This window comes from Lonchura striata, chromosome 7 (assembly GCF_050655825.1).
Source record: "Lonchura striata isolate lonStrDom1 chromosome 7, ASM5065582v1, whole genome shotgun sequence".
Lineage (NCBI taxonomy): Eukaryota > Metazoa > Chordata > Aves > Passeriformes > Estrildidae > Lonchura > Lonchura striata.
In genome coordinates, this window is record NC_140709.1 from 20,270,258 (window position 1) to 20,293,855 (window position 23,598).

Sequence of the window (23,598 nt, forward strand, 5' to 3'; positions counted from 1 at the left end):
TATATTAGAGAAGAATAATCAAAACTGCATCGTCTGCAGCATTGATTAAGGGACAGCTTGAATCCCTAAGGCATTTCAGGGCATACTGCTAAAGATATTCCCTGTCAAAATAGAAGAATTTAATCTATTGCACTTAGAATAAAAATCCAGGTTCTGGACATATTTAGCACACAGCCAGAAACACATTAGCATGAAATGAGGCAATGAAGTGGTCTCACTGTGCCAAGTTGAGTATCTCAGGATAACATCTAATACCACAATGCAGAACTTTGCCCAGTCTTGAGTAAAATTTCCAGTTCTTTCAGACAGTAAAAGGACTTTCACACTACTGTTCTGTTTCCCTCTGGTTTGATATAAATAATTCTTTTTTTACTTTTTGGAAATTATTCAATGAAATCCCTTTCTTGTCTTCTCAAGTTCTCTCTACCACATACACACATTTCTTCAAGTGTTTTCCCATTTGTGATCAAGAAACTTCAAGTTTCTCAGGGAGGATCATTGCAAAAGAAATTCTGGGGCCATCTTTAGTATGAGTCTTGTTTTCTCTTTTATAGTGACAGAAAAATTCCCTAACATAGACTACAGCCACTGCTGAGCTTAAAGCTACAAGGCAGCCCTTGGTCTGAGAGTCAGCCAATTTTACACGTGCAAACAAACACAGGCAGGTACAAACTGAATGATGTCTCAGAGTCCCCTTCATTTGGAAGAGGCTATTACACAATGCACTGAAGCACCCATAATGGCTCTATTCCTGCATATATGCATAAGCTCAGCAGAAGGTGATCTCCACTGCTCTGGCAGGAGGCACTCAGACACTATTCAGAGAAACAGTGAGTGTTTCCATGTCATTAAGCTGGTGACTAACATTAGTACACCAATTGACAGGATGCTCACAGCATCTATTATTGGTTATGGATGTCATTCCATGTTATCCTCTTCCCCATCATGTTGCGTTCATTATGTGCTAGCAGAGGTTGTATTTTATACATTACCTTTCCTAGGAAAGCCCAACTGCTCCATAGGAGTAAAACTGTGATCATCCTGAAGTCAGGAGCAAATCTCTCATTAGAATCATAGGCCTTTAGGATCACAAATACCAACTATTAACCTAGCATTAGAAATAGGGCTAGAATTTCACAGTAGGAGCTACTAATCCTTTATTTCTTATCTTTCTCTCTCGGGAAAACTTATTTTCACTTTGAAAAATCTTTTATAAGACTCAATACCGACACATATAAAAGGATACCTATCAGACTTGACCCCTAAAAGACAATGCATCTCATCTTCTGCCTTCCAAAGATAGAATCACCATTCATATTCATCTGTCATAGAAACAACAGTGAAAGCAATGCCTATCTCAGATGAAAGTATTCAGCCAATGTTTAAGGGACTAGGGAGGCAAAAAAGATATCGTTTGCTATCAGATTACTTGTCATGCATGTGCTTAATAAAGTTTACAGTCCTCAGGAAGAGCCAAAATAATTATTTCATTGCCAAGAAAACTTAACCTTAAACCACTAAAATCAGTCATAAGATTCATACAGATAACTTTGTACACAATTTGCATTTTTTTCCACAGGAAGTCCCACCCAACTTTCCAATCAGACAATTCCACTTCAGGTAGTAAGGGTAAGTGCCTAATAACACACAGGGTTCTTTTAGCTGCTTGCACGTTAACAACCGGTATAATTGTGCCAAGCTTTTTATTTCAAATGGAGACTACCTGCTTGCCATCATAATGGTCCTTCATTAGAGGACCTATTCCATCATGATTTATATGATACCTAGGCAAGTTCCCAACGGGAGTTGTACTTTGAATAATAAAGGTAACTTCTTTGTTCCGTACAGATTTTGTGCCAGTTCTATCTCCTTTTCACTTATTCTAGTCACTATTTTGATCTTCTTTTTGATGACAGTACGACAGTACACTCATAAATTCATATGCCAAGTTATTAAAAAGTTTTTAAAAATCCAAAGAAGTTATGAAGTATGATGTAAAACTTATTCCAAATTGAGTTTTTAGTGTAAAGGATATTCCATGGCAAATTGCACATACTCATTTATTTACAACAACATTTAGAGGCAAACAGAATAGCAACAGGACATTTCTGCACGTTAGTTTCTTTTTTCCATTATATTTTTAATGTATTTCTATATTGATTCCTGACCACACCTTAGGCATGCACAAAGCAACACAACTGCTATCTATGTAGTTCTATGATTCTACATGGAGCTGGGAAGAAGCAAGTCAACTTGCTTTGTTTTGGAATTTTTATTTTGGTTTACACACACATGCACACAAATATGGATACCTACATTCCTTATCTGTAGTTTCTGAAACAGAGCTGAACTGTTTCCAAAGAAAACAACATCATGGTCAAGCTTTGCTCTTACTGCAGAAAGATCCATTGGTCTAGATGACCTATGTTTTATTTCTAAGCTTTAGTACATCTCTTAAGTAGTTCAAATCTCATTCTTGGAGTGCCTAGAGAAAACAGAGCAGAATATTGATACCAAATTATTATTCTTTTAATAGGTAGAGCCAATTCTTTGAATAGGCAGAGCAAAGAACAGAAGATACAGAAAATCAGATGAGCTGCACCCTCCATCTCTGAGAATACACAGCATTCTTCTGTCTTAGCTGTAAGTCTTCAGTGCCAAAGAACATGCTGTGCATGTTACCATATCCCCATCACTCTAACCCAACCATGAGCAGGCAGTGAGTTAACAATGAGTGAAATTAGATGATTATTCATCAGGGTAAGACAACTTCTTACACAGGGTCATAACCAGTTACAGTTTAGCAGCTGGACTGCAGCTATGCCATGCCTTTTCTTGCTGATGGGACATGTACAAAATATCCAGGTTGTCTGAGAAGCCTTTGCTTATGTATGGCTTTAGTCAACCTTTATTATGATGGTTATTTTATCCATGGCTCTTGTTATTTAGTCCTGACATTTAGCAATAGTAAACTGTTTACTGGATAGTTTCTTGTCATGGGATTCAATAAAATTAAAGCAAAGATTACATAGGGATTTTTTTGAAAAGAAGTTATGATTTTTCTTCTATAGAAGTTTTCACTTTTCAGTACTGTCATTCCAAACTCTAAACCTTCTACCATCATATGGTAAAGGGTAAGATGAGCCCTTTTGATGAGGAATGCTGCAGAGGACTAGAAGGAAAAATTCCATCTGGGGACTAGGGTGCCAATAACTGAGGCTAATGCACATTCAGAATAACTCAGGACATTCCAGACTCCAGCTGAAAGAGCAATTGCACTGTTATTGTTAAGTTCCCCTAAAGACAGTGTGAGTGCAGAGTCCACAAAGACATTAGCTTTTTCTTGTTTTTCAGGATGAGAACCAAACTATCCCCTTGCCTTAATACAAACAAATACTCACTGGTAGGAATAAACTCAAAAATGCTACTTACAATGTGATGTGTCTATTGCTGAGTATATTAAATACCTATTCCCTGTTACAGACTTGGGTATTTTTCCACAGAACACTTCCTGAGTATAATTCACAAATTAGTTTCCTGTCTGATTTCAATATGATTTTGCATTTGCATAAAAATCACAAACAAATTCCAAAATATTACAAGTCTGAAGCACCTTGTTAAATACTATCTTGTCCACAAAGACTGTTCAAGATACCTGAGAGATCTACACATAAAGGCTGAAACAGAAGGAGACTGAAATAGGCGTATTATTGAGAAGTCCCACATAAAAAGCAAAGTTTCTCTTATACTTCTAATACAGTATTTTGTGTAACCCACAGGGCAAAACTTCTTATAACCACTGTCTGCAGGAAGAATTTACTGTCAACATATACTGTACACTAAAGGAACAAAATTACCTCTATCCACATTCACACCAACCCCACAGCTCCTTAAGACAATAATTTTCAAAGTATCTCTGTTCAGTAAAATAGGCATTGTTTGAAGTTTCTTTATGGCAGACTAGTAGAATCAAAATGAAGGCAGACTTGCTCACCACAAAAGCACTTGCCTTCTTTTTAATTTCTCACAGTAATTAAAAGTATATTCAGCTTTTCCTCTCTCAGCACCACACTCTGCCCTTGTAGATTACTGAAACATGAATTTGTGAAGGCTGTTTCAAGTAGAAGGATGTTCCTATGTACAGGAATGATGTTAATTCCTGTCACTCTGAACATCCAAGTGAGATTGTTGTTAAAGCTGCTTCCAAAGGACCAAGAGAATTTGTGCCATTCATTTCAATGACTTTCTTCACCTCTATTAGACTAAACATAAATGTTATATAGCCAAGCCAGATTCCAAAGGTTAGTCTTTCATTTAGGCAAAATATTGGAGATGCAAAACCTATGTAGCACTTACAGGAATCTAGCATGGATTCAATAAACCAATTGAACATGAAAGGAACATCCTTTCTAAATGCAAATTATTCAGGTGCAATTTGAGTTCCTTAAAGGTTACTCTTCAGTTCCCTCCCCCTGTCTAATAAATGAGAATGCAGAATAGCTTAGTTTCCTTTTTCAAAATTCTTCATATTAAGTCATTTTGCTGCTTCTGTTATGGGCCTTTTCTGTACTGAGCAGATACAGACCCTGGACTGCTTCTTTTCTGTGTCTGCTGAACAGAACATTCCATATTAGTATTTTATTAAAGCATTTCTTATAAAAACTTAAAAACTTATTTAAAAAGCATGTCTGACAACACAGCAACATACAGATATACTCAAACTGCAGCATTTTTCTCTTTCTTTTTCATTTTGCCAAAAGAGTTCAACAACTCTTGATATTACACTCATCAGTGTCAGCAGATCCCTGAAAAGGTATGCACAGCAGCCCTAGATCTGACTATGAAATTTCTTTATGATGAGCTTTTGTCTTAAGTGAAGTCTATGGCAAAACTTTTACTTGATTCCTGAGGTCAGAACCCTCAAAATATTTGCTGCATCAAATTTGAGACAGGGTCATCCTAGGTATCACATGAAAGAAAACATGTCATATTATACTATAAGTGACCTAATAGAGGTGTTCCCACAAGAGGGACTTGATTTGTGCATAATAATAGTCACTGACCAGTGAGCTGCTCTAGGCCCTTTGTGGTGAAGCACATTCATTAGAGAAATTCACAAGTATATTTTATACCGCAAACTTGCGGTTTTTATGGGAATTTAATTTCACCACAAGTCACATGGCAGCATTGTCAGAGCTAACAGGGATGAGCGAAACTGGAAAAAGAAGCACTAGCAGTTTTGTGAACACAGTAAATATTTTACATTTTCCATGGGGTTTTTTTCATATAAGGTTCAAACAAGACATAATAACTGGTCACACAATGTTAAGAGTTTAAGCTGGAATTGTGCCTGTATTTTAGATAATCAAAAACTCATTCCATACCTCTTTCCCACCTCAGCTGTATTGTGAATTTTTTCAATTGTATCTCACCTTTATATATTTATGGTAGAACACATGAAATAACTAATATTTGGAATGTTGTAGGTAGAATTTAGACAAATAACAGTAAAAAGTTAAATTAAGAAAAGAGATGTATAATGGTTTTCAGTCTGTGCAAAGACAGCACCCAAAGTAAAAATAATTACAATAGAGCCCAATAATAAAGTCCCAAATTAATATCTTCAGCATACTATGCATAATTGAAATAAGGATTCAGTCTTCTCCAAAGTACATTAGGAAATGGGATAATAAATATTTACTGATTTTTCTACCAGTGGAATAAACGAGGACTTTCTTGTTTTCTTTATATCTACCACAGATAGAAAAAATACATTTGTAGGTCACATATTAGGCATTTATCTTTTGGAGCCAGAGACCTTGACTCCACCTACATACTGCTAAGAAATTCCATGAGAGGAACACAGAAGATGGTTATGGCTAGGGCCAGACCTTTTAGCACAAGTGCCAGAAGAATCTTCTGCCCTAGTTCAGTCAAAAAAAGATTCTTCTCATCATGCTGCTATAATATTGTCAAGAAACCCCCTTTTGTTGTAAAATCATCTTAGTCTTACACCAGCTGGAAGGAAAGTGACAAAATTCAACTATTTTCAAGATTTAATGAGTTCCTAACTTGTCGTGGCTTTGTAACTCACGCGTGGCCGACTAACTTTTAACACCTCAAACTTTGCCTGTTTTAAGTTCTCACACAAAACCAGGGCACAGCCTCATTTTGAAGCTCACATCCTATAGTAACGTAACGGCTGGTTTTTTGACTGATAAATCAGCTGCACATGAACTGCCACTGCACAAAAGCACTGCATGTTGGATGCAATGGCCAGAGCTTTGTCACTTAACATAGCTACAGGTTTTTTACATCCTGTTAAAGAGTTCCATTCCCAGCTATTTCACCTACAAAAAATAGCTCTTGAAACCTACTGTGCATACTCGGGATGAAAGTTTGATACAAAGTTTAAATAAAAAACCTATTTTTCCTCAAAACAGTCTTTTCTTTGCTGCCATCCAGTTACTAGATAGTCTTTCCTTAATTCAGTTACAAGGAGTTTTGCCCACTTGGACTGCAAGCAATGTAAATAAGCATGTGCTTCACTCAAAGCAGAGCAGGCACTGGAGCGCCCCTGGGCCATACTGGCCTGCCAGAACAGTACCCACAGGAGCTCCCAGCTTGTTGGAGGACTCACTTTCCTGAAGACCTTGGTAGCTGGATGGGGAGATGGAGCTGTGCTGCACACACTGCAGCAGCAGATTTGAGCAGAGAGAGCCAGGGGTGAGTCACTGGCTGAGGTCTGGTACGTGCTTAGCCAAACTGATAGTATCACTGACCAGGCAGGATTTCTGCCTCCTGTCCCACATTTTCAGGTGGCAAAGCACTCAGCCAGCATCTCTTCAGCTAGGATCTATGCAGAAGGCACAGAATGCTGTCAAAATAAAACACTGAACCAGTGATGTAAAAGCTTGCTTTCTTAAGAATGAACTCCTACTGCATGATACTGAATTGTACAAATTTATCTAAAGTGAAAGTGAAAATGCCTGTGTTAATTCTGATTCTGTCACAGCATTTTGAATGTCATAGGTCCTACTTCAGCAAAGTTTCCAAACAAACCAAGTGTGAAGAACTTAATTAGAAATTTAAAAAACCCACACCAATCTATGTACTGAATGTTAGTATAGTACACCAACTACAAATGTCATGGTAGTATAAATCTCTGATAATATTATTCAATAATATTATTATCAAACAGAAAATTTTAAGGCAGACTCACACAATCTCCTTATTCCCTGATTACAATAGCTAAAACCCAATCAAAGAGTCATAATTCACCTCTTCTAAGGCTTAATCTAAGCTTCCTTTCTTAATTCAAGTTGTTCTTATGTTCCCTCCCCCGAAGTCTACTTGTTCCACCTCCTTTGCATATAGCAAAGATACAAAAGCTGCCATGAAAGGGTTCTGATGCTTACCAAAAACTGAAGCTTGTTGCTCTTCTATATTTCTTTTAATAATTTTTAAATTTTAATTTATTTTTTTGTCATAGAAACAATAGTTCTTCAAGAGCACATGTCATACAAGCACAGCTTTGGTTTTGATACAACCCTATTAAGAATGAAATCATTCACGTCACCAACACTGCATACGAGTGTCCACTGTTAGCAGATTAGGGCTTTAAATGTTCACCTCTATATTTAGAAACCAAAAACCAAATGGTCAGCTTTCCTGATGACTCAGCATCCATACTGACTGCAGAAGAATGCAGATCCCCAGCAGGCCCCTTGCATAAAAGTGTTTCAAAAGTCCAAGCGTGAAAGTTATGTCTTGTACACTTTTCTAGATTAATAATAGAAAGACCTTTATTAACTCTCCTTTTACTACTCATTCCATACAACCATTTGTTTAAGGAAAAACGAAGTGAACAACCTTTCTCTCTTCCCTTGTGTTAAATGCCTGTTTAAAGAATTTCTTTTTTCTAATGGCTGGAACTTTCTTTACTTGGATGCCATCCAATTTCCATTTCTCTACCTCTCAGCCGGCTGATGTTCTCTATGTTCTCATTTTACTTTTACACATACACATATACATATGTACATGTATGTATATATATAATCTAAGCCTGTTAGGCTTATCTTAGGCAATAACTGTTTTGTTGTGGTTTTGCTTTGTTTTGTTTTTAAAAGAAAAAGCACTCAAACTCTTGGAGAGATAGAAAAGGTTGCTCTAGGCTACCCTGGGGAAAGGTTGCAAGTTCATTGCTGATCTCACCAAATAAGCTGCGCATGAAAACCAAGAGGCCTGAAATTGTCATTGTTCATGTAGTTACACATGTATACACATGTATGTTTAGGTTAAACTTTTTTTTAATTCACTTTATGAATACAACCACTAATACTTACGTAATGTATACTTAAAATATCCAATAATAATTATTACACTCCACTTGAGAGTCTCCAGAAGTGTTATTAAGATGAATCAGAAGGTAGTGTGGCTGGAAACAAGAATATAAAAATTATATAAAGTATCACAAGCATACATATAGCATACCTCTACCAAAAATTTGCTGGTAACACACCAGGTAAGACTGCTGTATTCTTGATCTCATATAGGAATGGAAAGTCCACCAGAAAAAACACTTAGCTAGTATTTGCATTACCTTCAGCTGTGACTTCCGAAGAGTATCATGTTTGCTTTCTTTTTTAATCTGACTGACTAATTTAGAAAAAGAAGAATGAACAATTGGAAAAAAATGGAAGCCCAAAGCATAATATAAGTTTAGATTATATTGCTTTACTGGTATTTCCTTAGAACCACATACCATTGTGCAAAGTCTTTGGTAATGAAATAACACAATGTCTGTGAAAAACACAGGAAAGCATAAATATGCATTTTCATTTTCTGACAATGGATTTTAATAAGCCATTTTTCCACTTATTGGGGTTTTTTTTCCTATCTTCACAATCTTTGTTATTTTGAACTTCAAAGGTCTTTTTAAGTTTCAGAATAGGCATACTTTCTTACAGTAGCTTTCTCAAGTATTTGAGACAACAAATACGAACATGTCTTAAGGATTTTATATACAAATCACTTAACTTAGTCAATCATGCTTACCTGGTTGGTTATTAAGTTTCATAAAACTTATTACCTACTACAGAATTTATTAGGATAAAAAATTCTGAATATCCTACACAAAAATATAAACGTGTATCTGAGCAAATCAAATTTCAGCCCTTAAACAAAGTAAGAGTAGCGAACAAAGTATTTTTGTACTTTAATGTTTGCAATTTTATCTTTGCAGGTAGCATTAGGTCCTGTCATGGATTAACCCCAGCCAGCAACTAAGCACCATTCACTCACTTCACTCTGGTGGAGTGGGGGAGACTCATGAGGGTAAAAGCAAGAGAAGTCATGGGTTGAAATAAGGAGAGTTCAATAGGTAAAGCAAAAGCTGTGCATGCAATCAAAGCTAAAGAATTAATTCATTCACCACCTCCCACGGGCCAGCAGCTGCTCAGCCATATCCAGGACAGCCAGGGCTCCAGCACATGCAATGGTGACTTGGGAAGACAAAAACTGTAACTCCAAATATCCCTCCCTCTCTTCTGTTTTCCTCAGAATTATATGCTGAGCATGACACTATATGGTTTGTTACATCCCTTTGGTCAACTGGTGTCAGCTGTGCTGTGTCCCCTCTCATATCCCACTTCAACCCCAGCCTTCTCACGGGTGAAGCAATACAAGAAGCAGAAAAGGCCTTGATACTGTGCAAGTGCAGCTCAGCAAGAGGAAAAACATCTCTATATAACCAAACTGTTTTTAGCACAAATCTAAAACATAGCACCATACTAGCCACTGTGAAGAAAATTAACTCTACTCCAAGCAAAACCAAAGCAGGCACTATTAATTTGGATTCAAATTGTGAGCAACTAGTCAATATCTTGAAGAAACTCTATAGACTTTGGAGTCTTCTGGACTTAAACTGACATAAATGACATTGGAAATTTGGGTCAAAGATCCAAAGATTTTTTTTTTTTCTTTTAGATTAAACCCTGAGGCCTTTTACTAAGATTGTTTCTAAGTAAAATAAATATTTACTGTTTCTGATACTCTGCCTCCAGGCAATTGATGCAAGAAGAGTGTGATTTAGTAGCTTGTTAAATATCTTAAGTGATAAAGTAATACTTGCATTTTTTGTAGACTGTGTACCATGCAGCTTCCTGTTCCATCTGCTTTCTTTTGCTATTAAAATAAGTACATGTAAAAGAAAAAAAACTAAACCCAAGGTTCTTGTTGATTGCATTGATTCTTCATAAACTTTGGTAAAATAAAATGTAGACTTATTGCTAGGATGGTTTTGTTTTTCTTTCTTTGTATAAGCTAGCTCAGACTGTTTCTAATTTAAAAAGCAGATCTTATTTCAGAGTTTGGTAACTACCACTGAAGATTTATTCAATTCACTAATATTCACTCTTGAATAAAAAGGTGACATTTTTATCTAAAATAAGGTAATGACTGTCGTAATGTATATGTCAGAGAAAGTCATGGTCACCGACAATGTCAGCTCTTTCATATCACCTTTTCTTAACACAAACATCTCTGGTTGTTAAATTGCAAAAATTCAGAAGGGATTAAATGAATGATTTTGAAAAGCATTGTGTGTCATCTTTGGGTTTAGCTCAGCCCATGTGTAAACAGGATTAGCATTGTCATTGAAAATTGCACCTGTTTATGCCAGGGACTAACATGCCAGCATCTCTCTCTCTGAAATCAGAGCTCCATGCTAAAAATGCAGCTTCTTGCTACTGTTATTTTCATTTTAAGTAAATGCACATCTAACTACAGGCTGCACTGGTAGTTTGCAGGGATGGAGATTAAACCTGAAGTGAGCACAGAAGATTCAACTCAGCTCCACTTCAGAGTTAAAATTGTTTCTCTGAAGGATTGTCACCCACATGCAAGTGCCAGAGTGTAGATCTCCTCCTTGAAATGCCTCACACTGCCTTTTCACTTCTCCACCCACTACTCTTTCTCATGCTCTCACTGTTGTGTGTAATCAATGTCATTGGAAGCTAAGCTGCCTGATTCCTCAGAACAACATCTGACTACTGTGCTTAGTGGGGAATGTAGCAAACAGAACCACTTAAAATGGCAAAGCCTTTCCTAGTGTAAAATAAAAGACTACTGGTAGGTCTGGATTCTCTAAGCCTATCTGCTAAATGCTACACTGCACAACAACCCTTTTATTCAAGTTGAAAGATGCACTCCTCCATTTAAAAAGCACTTGTTATATCAGAAGGAAATGGAGGCTAGAGTGTGCCTGACACTAAAGAAAGAAAAAAATAGTGTTGGCTTTGCGATTAAACCATCCAAAACAACCACTCTCAACCGAGCTTAATTAATTAATTGTAACTCTTAGAGCAAACCAACTACTTTCATACTTTGGCCTTTGGCTTGTCCACATGCCAGTTTACTGTCAGGGGTGACAGAGAAATGTGGCAAGACTGGTGTCTCTCCCACTCTCTCAGGAACTGTACTGAATTTGTCATTCCATATAAAATACTAAGTGCTGTATGATTGCTACAGGACTACATGTTGTCATGCCAATTACTATGTTCTCTATTTTTCTCCCTTTCCCCCTTCTATCTTTTCTTAATTTGGTAACTGTGTCTACTAGACCATTTTGTATTCAGGCATATTCTTCAGCTCTGCTGTTGAGCTGAATGTTGAGCAATGTTAGGATCTCAAAAAAGGTAATGAGGAAGGTTTTAGGATCATTATTTCTTTGTTTCTTTGTTTTTTTTTAATTGAAGCATTTAAAAATCTCAAACAGTAAATATGCAAAATTTCCCATTCACACATATAAAAATGAAAATGGAAAAATCTAATACAACCAGCTTTTGGTAACTCACCGATCTTTTAGCCTTGTGAACATTTAGATTCCTTGTTTTAATAGGGCATGGTGATAAATATATACAATGAAAGTTTGTTGCCTGCCAACTTGACTAATTTATCTTGCTTTTTGTATCATGTAAAGGTATAAATTAGACCTTCTAAATACTAAATCATAAGATTATATGCCATTCTCACATTGTCTATCATCCAATTCCCAAAGCTGTTTTCATATGGAAATTCCTAGAGACATGAAAAAACTTCACTATCTATTTTTACTGCGTCTTTTTCTTCTCTCTGAACAGGACACACTACAGAGAAGACTACACATTGGACTTATGCAGCAGCTGTAGAGCACTCTATTTTTACATCATAATTAAAAATGTTAACATTTTGGTTGTTTTTAGAACTAGGAGTATACACCAAATCTGTTTTTAAAATGAATTTAAAATTTTATTTAGTATCAAAACACAGGAATGCCTGGATTATTCTTAAACTAATTATGTATCAAATTGTATATGTCATCTGTGGGTTTTAGCCTTATTAAGCTAATGCACATGCTTCCTTAATCTTTTGAGTTCCCTTCAAAATTGTAGCAACCTGATCAATAAAATAGCCTCTGAAAATAGTTGCTAACTCCTTTTTCACAGCAGCAATTGACAAGATAGCTTTAGCTAACATTAAGTATACAAAGCTTCAAAACATGGATATTAGCTTTAATATTCTTGACATACATTATACCTCAAATAAGCAAAATTTTCAGTCTCTTGGATAAGTGCTCCTCTGCAACCGTCAGTGTTTTAAAATAACAAAAATATTCCATCTCTAAATTGCTGTGATCCCAGATGAAGCCTGTTCTGCTATTTTTTTAAAGTTTTATTTCTAGTTTATACAAATTCATTATAAGTTCTGTTGAACAGATGCAAATATAACAGAAACTGATATTGGGAGGCTCTTCACAGTAATAATCTGCAGATATTGTCTTGATTTAAATGGGACATCATCAGAACACATGGAGTAAATTTAATTGTTCTACCTTGATTGCACACAATCAGGATACAAACACTTCTGTTATTCTCTGGTATTTGCTTCCCAGGAGGATAGGAATTTAGCTTCTGTCACTAAAGGATTCTAGTTGAAAAAAAGGTAAAAACATTGTTCCCTAAGGAGAAAGCAAAAGCAGGTGTATCACACACTTGCCTGCACTGCTGAAAACATGTGCGTAGCACATACAAACTACAACAAATGAAACATTCAATCTTTTTAATATATTGAAATGCATTGTGCACATATGGATGAAAGAGAAACCTGTAATATTCCACTAAGATGTGAAATACATTACCATTTGGGAGAATAAAAACTTTGAAGATAGGCCTTTCTACATCCAGTCCTTATACCAATTGCTTTGCTTACCCAGATTTCACCCTATTTTTGTGACAAATAGTTCCCTTTCTCTTCTTGCCCCCTCTATTTTTTAATTTAAATAATTAAATTAATTAATTTCATTTCATTTATTTCTAGGCCCAAGGTCCTCACCCTGCCCCACTGTATCCTGTTACAAATCTTCTCCATAAACTGTATCCACTGTGTGCTGTTCCTCAGTTCCCTATTGTGCATCTCATTTTTCTTGGTCAATCTCTCCAAGACTGCTTCTCACCCTAGCTCCTAGAGGAAACACTCACTCCCTCTCTTGCCTGCCTTTGAGCTGCATCTTCATCTTTCTCCTCTCTTGCTTTCAAATCAGGCAAATTCTCCTTTTAGTTGCTTGGTACTAGCAAGAGGTGAAGGATGGTCACTGAACAGAGAAGTTTCCTTCTCAGCTCAAAGCCCAGTCCAGGCATGACCTGCATGCCAGGAGGCACAGGTAGATGAAGAACCTGCTAAGATGCCCATGGCAACCCATGTAGCTCTTACTGACTACATACAAAGGGCAACTGCCTATAGGAGACTTACCTCGTCCAAATTCTGGATGATTCTTAAGAGAAGGGGAACTGGCACATAACTGATGTAAAAAAACCCTCATGTCCAATCCTTGTTCCAAACATGGAGAGAAGTATACATATACTGAAATGCAAAGTGAACTATTATTAACAATAGCAGTTTTTAATATTTTTGCAGCACGTATACATGTTTCATTTCCAAGGTTGTTCAACCACCCATTATGAAGATGCTCTATGGAGAAGAAATGGCTTATACATTATATACATACATATATATACATGATAGACAATATACCCTTATTCAAGGATAGGCTGGGTGGAACTTTGAGCAATCTGGTCTAGTGGAAGGTGTCCTTGCCTGCAGCAGAGGGGTTGGTACTAGATGATCTTTAAGGCTCTTCCAACCCAAACCATTCTATGATTCTCTAACACTTGACTTAAAATTATTAAAAAATGCAGTCACCACCACTGTATATAATTTAGCATCTATACAATTCATTGCATTCACACAAAAGGAAAAAGCAATCTGTACAGAAAGAAAAAAATCTCCCCTTTTTTAATTCTAACAATAACTCAGCCAGCCAACTTGACTGCAAATATTTGTGTATATATCTCCTTAGGAAAATGCTCAGCTGTCCACTACACACAGGAAAAAGAGGAAGCAAACCATATGTCAGCAGATCAAAGAGCACACTGGAACAGTGAGTAAAGATCACATAATGAATGAAAATGAAGTAGCAGAATTCCTGCTAGTGATTTCCACCACTGTTTAATACAAATATTGTGGTTGTTTACTATAACTTTTTTGTCATTATAAACTAGCAGAATCAGATTAGCTTTACAGTTTCCAAGACAATAAACTTTTCCCTAGTGTTCCTACAGTTCCTCCTCATCACACCTGCATTTGGCTGTCCTCTTCAGATTCAGTGGATTTGTGAATGTGGCAAAAGCCACATTCTAAGCCTTTTCCTTAGCCTTGGTTTTACTAAGAAAAAGGCAAATTTTTTTGTATGAGCCAATTGCTATTGACTAGATACTTCAAAATTAGTGTAGGAAAAAAAGTTGGTCATTTTCTTTACTTTTTAACTGCCTCACACTTGCTTAAAAACTAAGCAAGGCATAAACCAGTAAATACCATATATGTTTTGCTCATGTACATCTGGCCAAAAAATACAAGGTATTCATAAAACAAGCCAAAGACAATGAAACTGAAGCTCAGTTCTAACAAGACTACCTTTCTCTAATTTCCATTAGGAAGCCATGCTTGAAACAACCAAATAAAATTCCACAAAAATGAAAGAAAAATTGTAATTACAAATTAAAATGTTTAGTGTTTATAGAATGAAATTAATTTAGGTGAACATCTGATTAAAGAATCAACTTCCTATGTCAAAAGTAAAACTTAAGTGCATTTTTCTATATTAAAAAACTAGTTTTTCTTTCCTCCAGAAATTAATTAACAATAAGCTGGTTTAAACTGCCTTTCCTATATAGACGTCTGCATCTCTTTTTCTTCTTTTATTTCAGTAGTCGTTTCTGTTTAATACAGATAATTTGAAAGTGTTTTAAAAACATGTTTTTGATTAAGCTTTTTGAAAACTGAAATGTCATAAAGCCAAAAAACAGAAAGTGCTACTAAGTTTCAGAAGTTCTTATTGGGAATGATGCCTTTTTCCATATCCCCTTCTGTGAATCTTACACTAAAAATAGTAGCTGATCTTACTACTTCCAAATCAGGCACTATTATTTTAAAAGAGGCAGCCAATACTTGCACTGTAAATTGTGCAAGAGAAACAGCTGATTTTGCTTAAGGCCATTCAAAATTCATGGTTTGTTATTTGTGATGTCACACTTTTGTTTAACTAACAACATAGCATATTAAAATCTTGCCAGAATCAATGCATCCTCATGAGTGCCAAAGCAAACATTACGTTAGCCTCTACAAATGGAAAATTTACATCACACACATGAATAAGACTACACAATGCTCAAGAACTTATCATCATCGCTTCCCTGGGAAATTCTATAAGTGAAAATGATTTGTGCTAGCTAAGAGCTATGTGTATTCAGAAGTCACAATTAATAAAACAGAACAGCAACATATTTAAAATATAAGGAGACATTTATTTATATTTTCCATGAGGATGCTACAATCTCTTAGGGCTTTAAGAAACACAGCTGTTTTAACCTTTGATTTATACTACCAGTTTTATTGCAGTTTACACTAATGCTATTGCTAACCAAAGCTACCCTAAGCCTCTTAATTCATAAAACAGTATCTTCCTCTAATGGGAGTTTCAAATAAATCAAAAATACAGGATCAGACCCCTTACTGCACCTCATTCTTGAAAGACATCTGGGTTAAAGGGGATGAAGATATTTGGCATCCCCATTTAGATAATTTAGGGTTTTCTTCCTAGAAGACCACCAGTCCTCCTTAGCTTAGCAACTAACAACTTGCAAAAAGATGAGCTGTGACATGTCTACCCTTCAGCCTAAAACAAAAGTAACAAAAGAGATTTTGAGTGTCACTGTATTAATGGCACTCAAAACTACATGTTATAGATAACATGCATCCCACACTCTTGTTTAAATAGAGATTTATTTTATTCATTCACCTGTTTCTTGTTCTCTCCTCCTTGTGGCAAAGTGATTTAAAATTACATTTAAATAGCAAAGTGGCATAGTGGAATCTTTAAATATGAGCTCAACAGCCTCAGGATCATGTTCTGCATTTGAAAACAGTGCTTGCAGTTCACTTTTCTGCTTAAAATAATTTGAAGTACTAAAGGACAGGACTAGTCCTGTCCTTTACTGTATCCCTACGCAGTCAATAAAAACCACTGTGTTTTTTCTTTCTAATATAGAATCCCTAAGAAAGCAATTTCTTTTTGCAAACAACAAAAATATCTCAGCTGCCAGGTAAATTACCATTCATTCAATACTGTGATTACATTACCCCATAACACTATTAATAAAATGTATTTAGGACTACTGGTTTTGCTTCTTCCTCTAGCATATCTAACATATCGTAAAAATAATGTTTGTATTTATCCAGACAACTATCCAATATTAACTACTTGGTTTCAGAACTGTTTTGGCATTTTGGTAATGGTTTTCTACATGAAACATGTTCCATTTACAACCTAGAGCACTTTAAATGTAATGCATGTATTTGAATTTGGCATGTTCCTTATGAGCATGTAGATGAAAAGTGGAGACAGCATAATAAATCAGTCACAGTGGAGGACAAAAAAAATCACTGAGTAATCTGATAAATATACCTATCACATGCAGTTAGTGTGAAATGATAGCTACATGCAAACCAGAAAAATAATACTTTTGTATTCATTATTTATGCAGTCAGAAATTTCCCTCCAAAGGGGAAATACAGTCGTAAGACACAATGATTGAAAAGGATGTGACTCAGAAATTAACACAGTGCAGCCTGTAGTAATAGTGAGAACAGATACTCCGTTTCTCTAAATCTCTGAAACTATTATGCTTCAGACTAAGCTTTTTACATACTATGAATTTCAACACAAATGAAGTATATACTTATTGACCATTCATATTCAAGGGAGCAAAATAATGCCTGGTCACAGTTATGAAAAGATTATTGCATATAAAGCAGAAGTCAGAAATGGCCTTTATTTCCCCCCAGATTTTTCTCACATGTATGTATATAGAAAAAAAAATAAATTCAGAGAAAGGTTTTCAGTTCAATACATTTATTGAACTTTTTTATACTTTTCAGCGGCTAACACAACATTTACTGAAAATACACATACTTAAATTTGCTTCAGTTTCCGAAGTTCAATTTTGTACTGCATTTCTGGAGTACACTTATTTACAAGGGCGCCTTTTGGTGCTTTCTTCAGGGTTATGTAGAGATAGCAATGGTTTCTGGAACTTGCTTTGTATCCAAACTCGCTGCATTTTCACTTTTTTCTTTCTGTTTACTTGTAATCGCCGATCAACTAAATTCTGTACTTCAGTTAATCCAGCCACGGTGAACATGTTCCATACCTCATCTATTTTTTCATATGAAGAATTATTGCAATTAAAAAAGAAAAAAGTAATTTCTAGAATTTAGTCATTACCAACCTGTAGTTCAATGGAAGATGGAAGTAAATCTGCTTTGCAATTTGAAAGCTAAAGGACACTGCCTGTAATAAGGCTTTTGTTAGAAATTCATTGTCATGGCTCTTGATTTATATTGCAGTAAAAACCATTATGCTGAGGCCCAAACAACATTATTTATTACTTACAGCATCCATATACACCCTTTCTTCACAGGGTTCATGATGCCACAGTTGAGTAAACAAATGCATGTCATTTGGTTACTGTTCATGCATTATCAAGATAAAGCTACTTCCCCTGACAAATGACAATCCAGACTTTTATGCCATATATATGCCATATATGATGCCATATGCCATCTCCTTCCAAGCATGTTTACCTCAATTTCAACAGAGAAGTCATGTGCAAGTTTAAATAATAAAATTTGAGCATACAATTACACACAGGATACTTAAAGAGAAATATCCAGTGATGTCTGTAAGCAACCTTGCAGGACCCCAAATGCAACAAGTGTGCATACAAAGGAAATTATTTTCTTACAACAGTTAGCTTTGCGCTTTTTAAAAGCAGAGAATATTTTTTTTAAGCCAATAAAACCTTCTTTAAATTTATGTTTTAAGATGAGCTTTCATAATCCAAATCACTTTGAGAAACACTCAACCCATCCTATGGAACTATAACATTCCATACCTTTGGTAAAGAAATACACTCTGGTTCCATCTCCTCTTACATAAAAATTTTCTGACAAGCAATGACCTAAGAAGAAATAAGAGCAGTAATGAAAAAGGACATGTCACGTTTTGTTTCCAAAAAGAGCTGAAATGAACAGTGAAATACAAAACCATTCAGGAATTACCTTCTTTAAAACGAAGTTGAGCTGTGTCATATCTCCCGTAGTCTCGAAATAACAGCATTCCTCCAGGCTTCAGTAGCTTAGCCAACCTATTTACAACCCCTTGCATCCTTAGAGAATAGATGAGATGCTGGTGAAGATTGCAAACATAAGGAATCAAGTTTGCTGCCATAGACCAAAAAGGCAGCACCACCTAAGAATAAGAGACTATTCAGTAGTTGTGCACAGAATTACAGCCTTGTCTATATAAATGGAAGTTTTGCACACACAGAAAGAAGTTTATGTGCACAGAAAATGAAAGTGCTTTGAGAAATTTGATCCAGCAGAACTAGAAGGCGTTAATTATACAGCTTGAAGAAAGTCTAATACTTCCAATTCTGCAACCAAACTTTAGAGGTGCCTTCTAGCAGAATTGAAGTGTGTTAAAAATTGACTACAAGAGTAGCAATTATCAAAAACTAAACACAACAGCCTACAGAGAAATTACTAAGTAACAATTTTCTGAGTACAAATGTCTCCCTCTCACACCTATTTTCCATCTTTTCAAAGTACCTAAGTTCTGCACCATGGTTCCCTTGGTTTTCTTTTTCACTTCCCACTTTGAAAGTTTCCAGAAAAAAAATGTATACTGAGCAAAATGACATTTTCCTTTATGCAGTAATTTTAATTTTATGAGATGGCAGCAATGACTAAGACATCTTCTGAAAGTGGGTCTCAAAACACAAATAATTACATGAAAATCTCTCTGTGTGTATACACACACACGCACACAAAAGCATCCATGTCAGCCCTGGGGAAAAAACACCCAACCCAAACCAAAAATGACAACCTACTCCTCTCCAAAAAAAAACCCCAAAAACCAAACAACAAAAAGAAAACAAACAAAACAGAAAATCAACCACAAAAACCTCAAATGTATTCTTAAGAGACTAATAGGAAAAGTTCACAGAAATTCCGACAGAACATCTAATTACTGCTTATGCAGGCACAGTGACTGAATGAAGCACTGTTGTCCAATTTCTTCCTGGGAGCATCACTGGAGTTACAGAGATCTGAAGTCTCCTGATTTAACTGCTTTTGAAACTTGGACCCTGGCTTTGTGTGACTTGTGCTCATCTCTGAATAAACAGAAAGGAGAAATATCCTGTACAGAAAAGATTTCTGTATAAAGCTAATCACTAGTAGCAGGGAAACAGTTCTCAGGCAAATACTGTTCTGTACACCAAACCCATTTTAATGACATTCTTGAAGTAATAAATGTATTATCACACAAACAGCTTGTATTTCCCTTCTTATAACCTAGTTAGAGTCAAGAAGTTTAACTTACATGCCCTCTTTTACATTTTTTGTATTAAAAAAGGTCATGTTCACAATCAGCCAACCTTAAGCCATAAAATTTGGTTCATTAGACATCAAGAGGCACTAGCAAAGGCTAACCGTACTCAACACCATACATGAAAATTCAATCAAATGTTCATAATCCAAACAAGTTACAAAATTATAGATGCATTTTAGTTTAAAAGGGCTGCATGTAAGCATTTGAATGTGGTTAAATCAATAATCTATGTCCATATCAGCATATTGTAAGGTGTTAAATCATGCATGTTTGCTTTTGATCACTAAAAATAACAACTTTCTAGAAGACTGTCAATCTGGTTTTTTAATTTGCCTTTTTTTGAATCTGTCACTTCTACTAGAGATGTACTTAGTTACACTATATCCCTTGTATTTTGTTGGAGACTGGAGACTCACTAATTATAATTAGCCTGACCAGCTTTTCTCTTGAAGCCTGAAAATGGTAAACATAATTTAAAATACCTTATATATGCTGTAGCTTATTAAATAGCAAAGATTCATCATCTTCTTTTGCTATTATTGAAAACCTTCAGTTAAAAAAGAGATTGAACCATTTGCTTTGCCCTTTAGTCTTCATTTACCTGTCAGGATGAATAGTAGAGAGCACAAAGACAAGGAGAATGACATCCAGGATCTCATCTGGAAAAGGGTAGGGTAAAGCATCATCACACACATCATGAACAAAGGCAGAACACCAGGCTGAATTATAGGACGAATGTGACTGTCAGGAAAAAGATGAAAAGAGGCACAGAGAGAACAGTAGTAGTTAATACGTTTACTGTGACTCAAGAAACATTTTTTTCTTCAATTATTCTGCATTGTAAAACATCTCATATAAAAACCTATTCTGTCCAGTATCTTACTCAAGCTGAGAAGCAAGCTCACTGATGGTATTCATTCCTCCCTGCATACAGTATGACTTTGTTCTTTGGAATATTGAAAACTTCAGTTAAAAGTTGTCAAAGCCATCACATTCTTTTTCATGAAGATGGCTTCCTGGCAGCCTCCTGAATTACAGGCTTGTAAGGTACTCTAAAGCGAGTGCATGAATTACCTTTACCAGCTCCACTGCTCCTGAAGCAAAATCACAACAGTACAGAAAGGTTCCAGGTGTATTGCTAGGAAAACAAAACCAACATCAGTTAGAAAATTATTAATGTGTAAGATGAAAGTCTGTATCAGTGTTCATGAAACTTCAGAGGGTCCTCTGGGGCTCTCCACAGGTTTGATCAAGCATGCTTTATTGATGTCTAGCACATGGAAAGCCACATAGGTTGTAATGAACCAATAGGGCAGACAAATCATAAGAATACCAACAGACAGCTAGTACAAAAAGAATTATAGACTTGTCTGGGAGGAAGCAAAAAGGAAAAGAAAAAAGGTCACAGAGGGCTGTCAGAACTGATGACAATGTCCTGGTGCTGTAATGCATAAATGCACATTAAAAGGTCACATTTTCTTACAGGAGCACCGCATTATTAGCCCATGCATGCAGTTTAATTAGCAATATGATTTGGGCAGGGATGGAGAGTTGCAAAAGTCATCCAGTTCTATAGAGGTTTGGGGTTCCATGTATCATCTTGCTGTTCTTTTGATTTAACATTATTGGTTATTGCACTCCATTATCTCCTTTGTTTTCCAGCTAGGATGGGTAAGAATTTCCTGTAGCACTGTTTTCCCTTCTCTTCCCATCCAAGACTCAGCCAGCAGCAAATTTCCTTGTACCGTTCATCAAATACTAGTAATTTTAGGTATAAGTTTTTTCACCTCTGAAGGATAAACTGAGAAAGCTACTCAAAACCCACTCAGAGATAACCTTACGATCAACTCATTATAACTTTAATTAATTAAAAATATATTTAAGATTTTGGATTGATGGCTTCTTTAGAAGGGAATCAATAAATTCTGCTGGCACCTGTAAGACCTCACAGTATACACAGCTAAGCTAGTGACTCCTGAAGGTTCAACAGGAAAATGCTTCTGGAATAAAATATACTTCTGGAATAAAATATACTTGTTTGTTTTGCTGAGCAAAACCTTTATCAGCTCTGTGACCACCATGAGAATTGATTAATTTACATATTTATTATGAATGAGGACAAGCCAGGCTTTGGACCCAGTCTGTTTCTTGGGAAAGGTTAAGCTGATTACCTAATAGACTTGTTAGAATGTTGGAGTTTTTTGGATTTTTTTTTTTTTTTGAGCAGAATAGGAACCATGTAAAAAGTCCACTTATGACAAAGATGGGGCTTGATACGGATGTTTTCATGATACACCGTATTAAAAAACACTAACTTAAATTTTAAGGGAGGCATGAGGAAGAGATTTAAAAGTTACATTACTAACCTTAGAGAAATTTTCTTTTGTAGCCAGGGTGCGCTTGCTGGACATTGACTTGTTTTTATATGCATTTAATTATATGCATATAGATATATTCTTTTATATGCATATAATTGCCAGAATGGCAATTTTTATATTATTAAATTCAGAGTAAACCTACGTGTTCTATAATGCCAAGCTTGCTTAGAGGTAAGAGATCTTTCCATTAGGTCATATACAAGACCAACAAGCAAGCTGTTCCATGTATCAACCAATGTGATTGACAGAAGAATTTACACATGAATAGAGATCTCCAGGAAAAATACCTAACTTGTAGGTTCTTAATTATCAGAAATGCCAATCTATGACTAATGCCTCCTGTGAGGAAAACACAAGTTTGTCTCATCTTTTTCAACACAGCCACACAATATCTTCTCCTACATAGGGTTCCTTTCAAAATTTTCATATGAAACCAAGCTCTCCTTTCACTACATGCTGTCTACAGCAAAGCATTTGCTGTGGGATGAATTGCCAACATGTCGGAACTCAAAATGTCCCTCAGACATTTTTGGATGTTCCAGGTCCAGGTCAGAAGCATTTGAGACCCTGGCAGGCAGCTGGAAACAGCTGCTGGAAACATGGATTTGAACCATGGAATGATTTACCAACCTTGCAGGAAGAACAAGAAGTCACAAAAGTTTAGATATTGTAGTAGAAGTAGTCACAAAGTAAAGGGAAGAATTTTTGAGTGCCGTACAGGGGGGGTTTAAGTCCTGCACAGGGGGGGGTTTTGGTTTTGTACATGGGGGTCAGAAGTTTTAAGATGGAGGGATTTGAGCCTGTCCTGTCCTCCCTCTTTCTTCTTCCTTACCTCCATGTTCTTGGTGATGCTGGCACTCATATATTGGTTTAGAGTAGAAAGACACCATTTAATATAGGTAATAGGCATTGGGGAAAAATTATAAACATTTAACACGTAATGTACCATATAAAAATAGCACCAGCCCTGGGTGGGGAGAGAGAAGAAGACACCAGACAGAGAGGGTGTCAGGGGTGTGTGTGCCTCTGCCTGAGCTGCTGAGCAAACCACAGCAGCCTGCAAAGACAATTTTTAGATAGCTTGCTATAAGCTGCCTTGAGACCAAACAACAAAAGACTATTGAGCTTTTTTTTGAAAGCACGGGTTGGAGGAGAGATTTTTCCACCACACGG

The 23,598-nt window shown here is 36.0% G+C and overlaps 1 protein-coding gene across 23 annotated transcripts in view; it reads right to left on the reverse strand.

Annotated features, from left to right (window-relative positions):
• METTL8 (methyltransferase 8, tRNA N3-cytidine) overlaps positions 1 to 23,598 on the reverse strand; it is an 81,325-nt gene that overhangs the window by 11,828 nt on the left and 45,899 nt on the right. For 6 of the 23 annotated variants that reach the window (XM_085584450.1, XM_085584460.1, XM_085584446.1 and 3 more), the window contains 5 exons: positions 21,122 to 21,185; positions 20,649 to 20,788; positions 18,715 to 18,821; positions 18,549 to 18,614; positions 12,263 to 13,899 (listed from right to left, as the gene is read on the reverse strand). In XM_085584450.1, coding sequence (XP_085440576.1) covers positions 13,652 to 13,899; positions 18,549 to 18,614; positions 18,715 to 18,821; positions 20,649 to 20,788; positions 21,122 to 21,185 — 625 coding nt within the window. In that variant the 3' untranslated portion in view covers positions 12,263 to 13,651. Of the gene's footprint in view, positions 1 to 2,046; positions 2,486 to 8,345; positions 8,438 to 12,262; positions 13,900 to 17,412; positions 17,810 to 18,548; positions 18,615 to 18,714; positions 18,822 to 20,648; positions 20,789 to 21,121; positions 21,186 to 23,598 lie in introns of those variants that run through there. The other 17 variants (XM_085584451.1, XM_031505413.3, XM_031505412.3 and 14 more) reach the window with 9 other exon arrangements.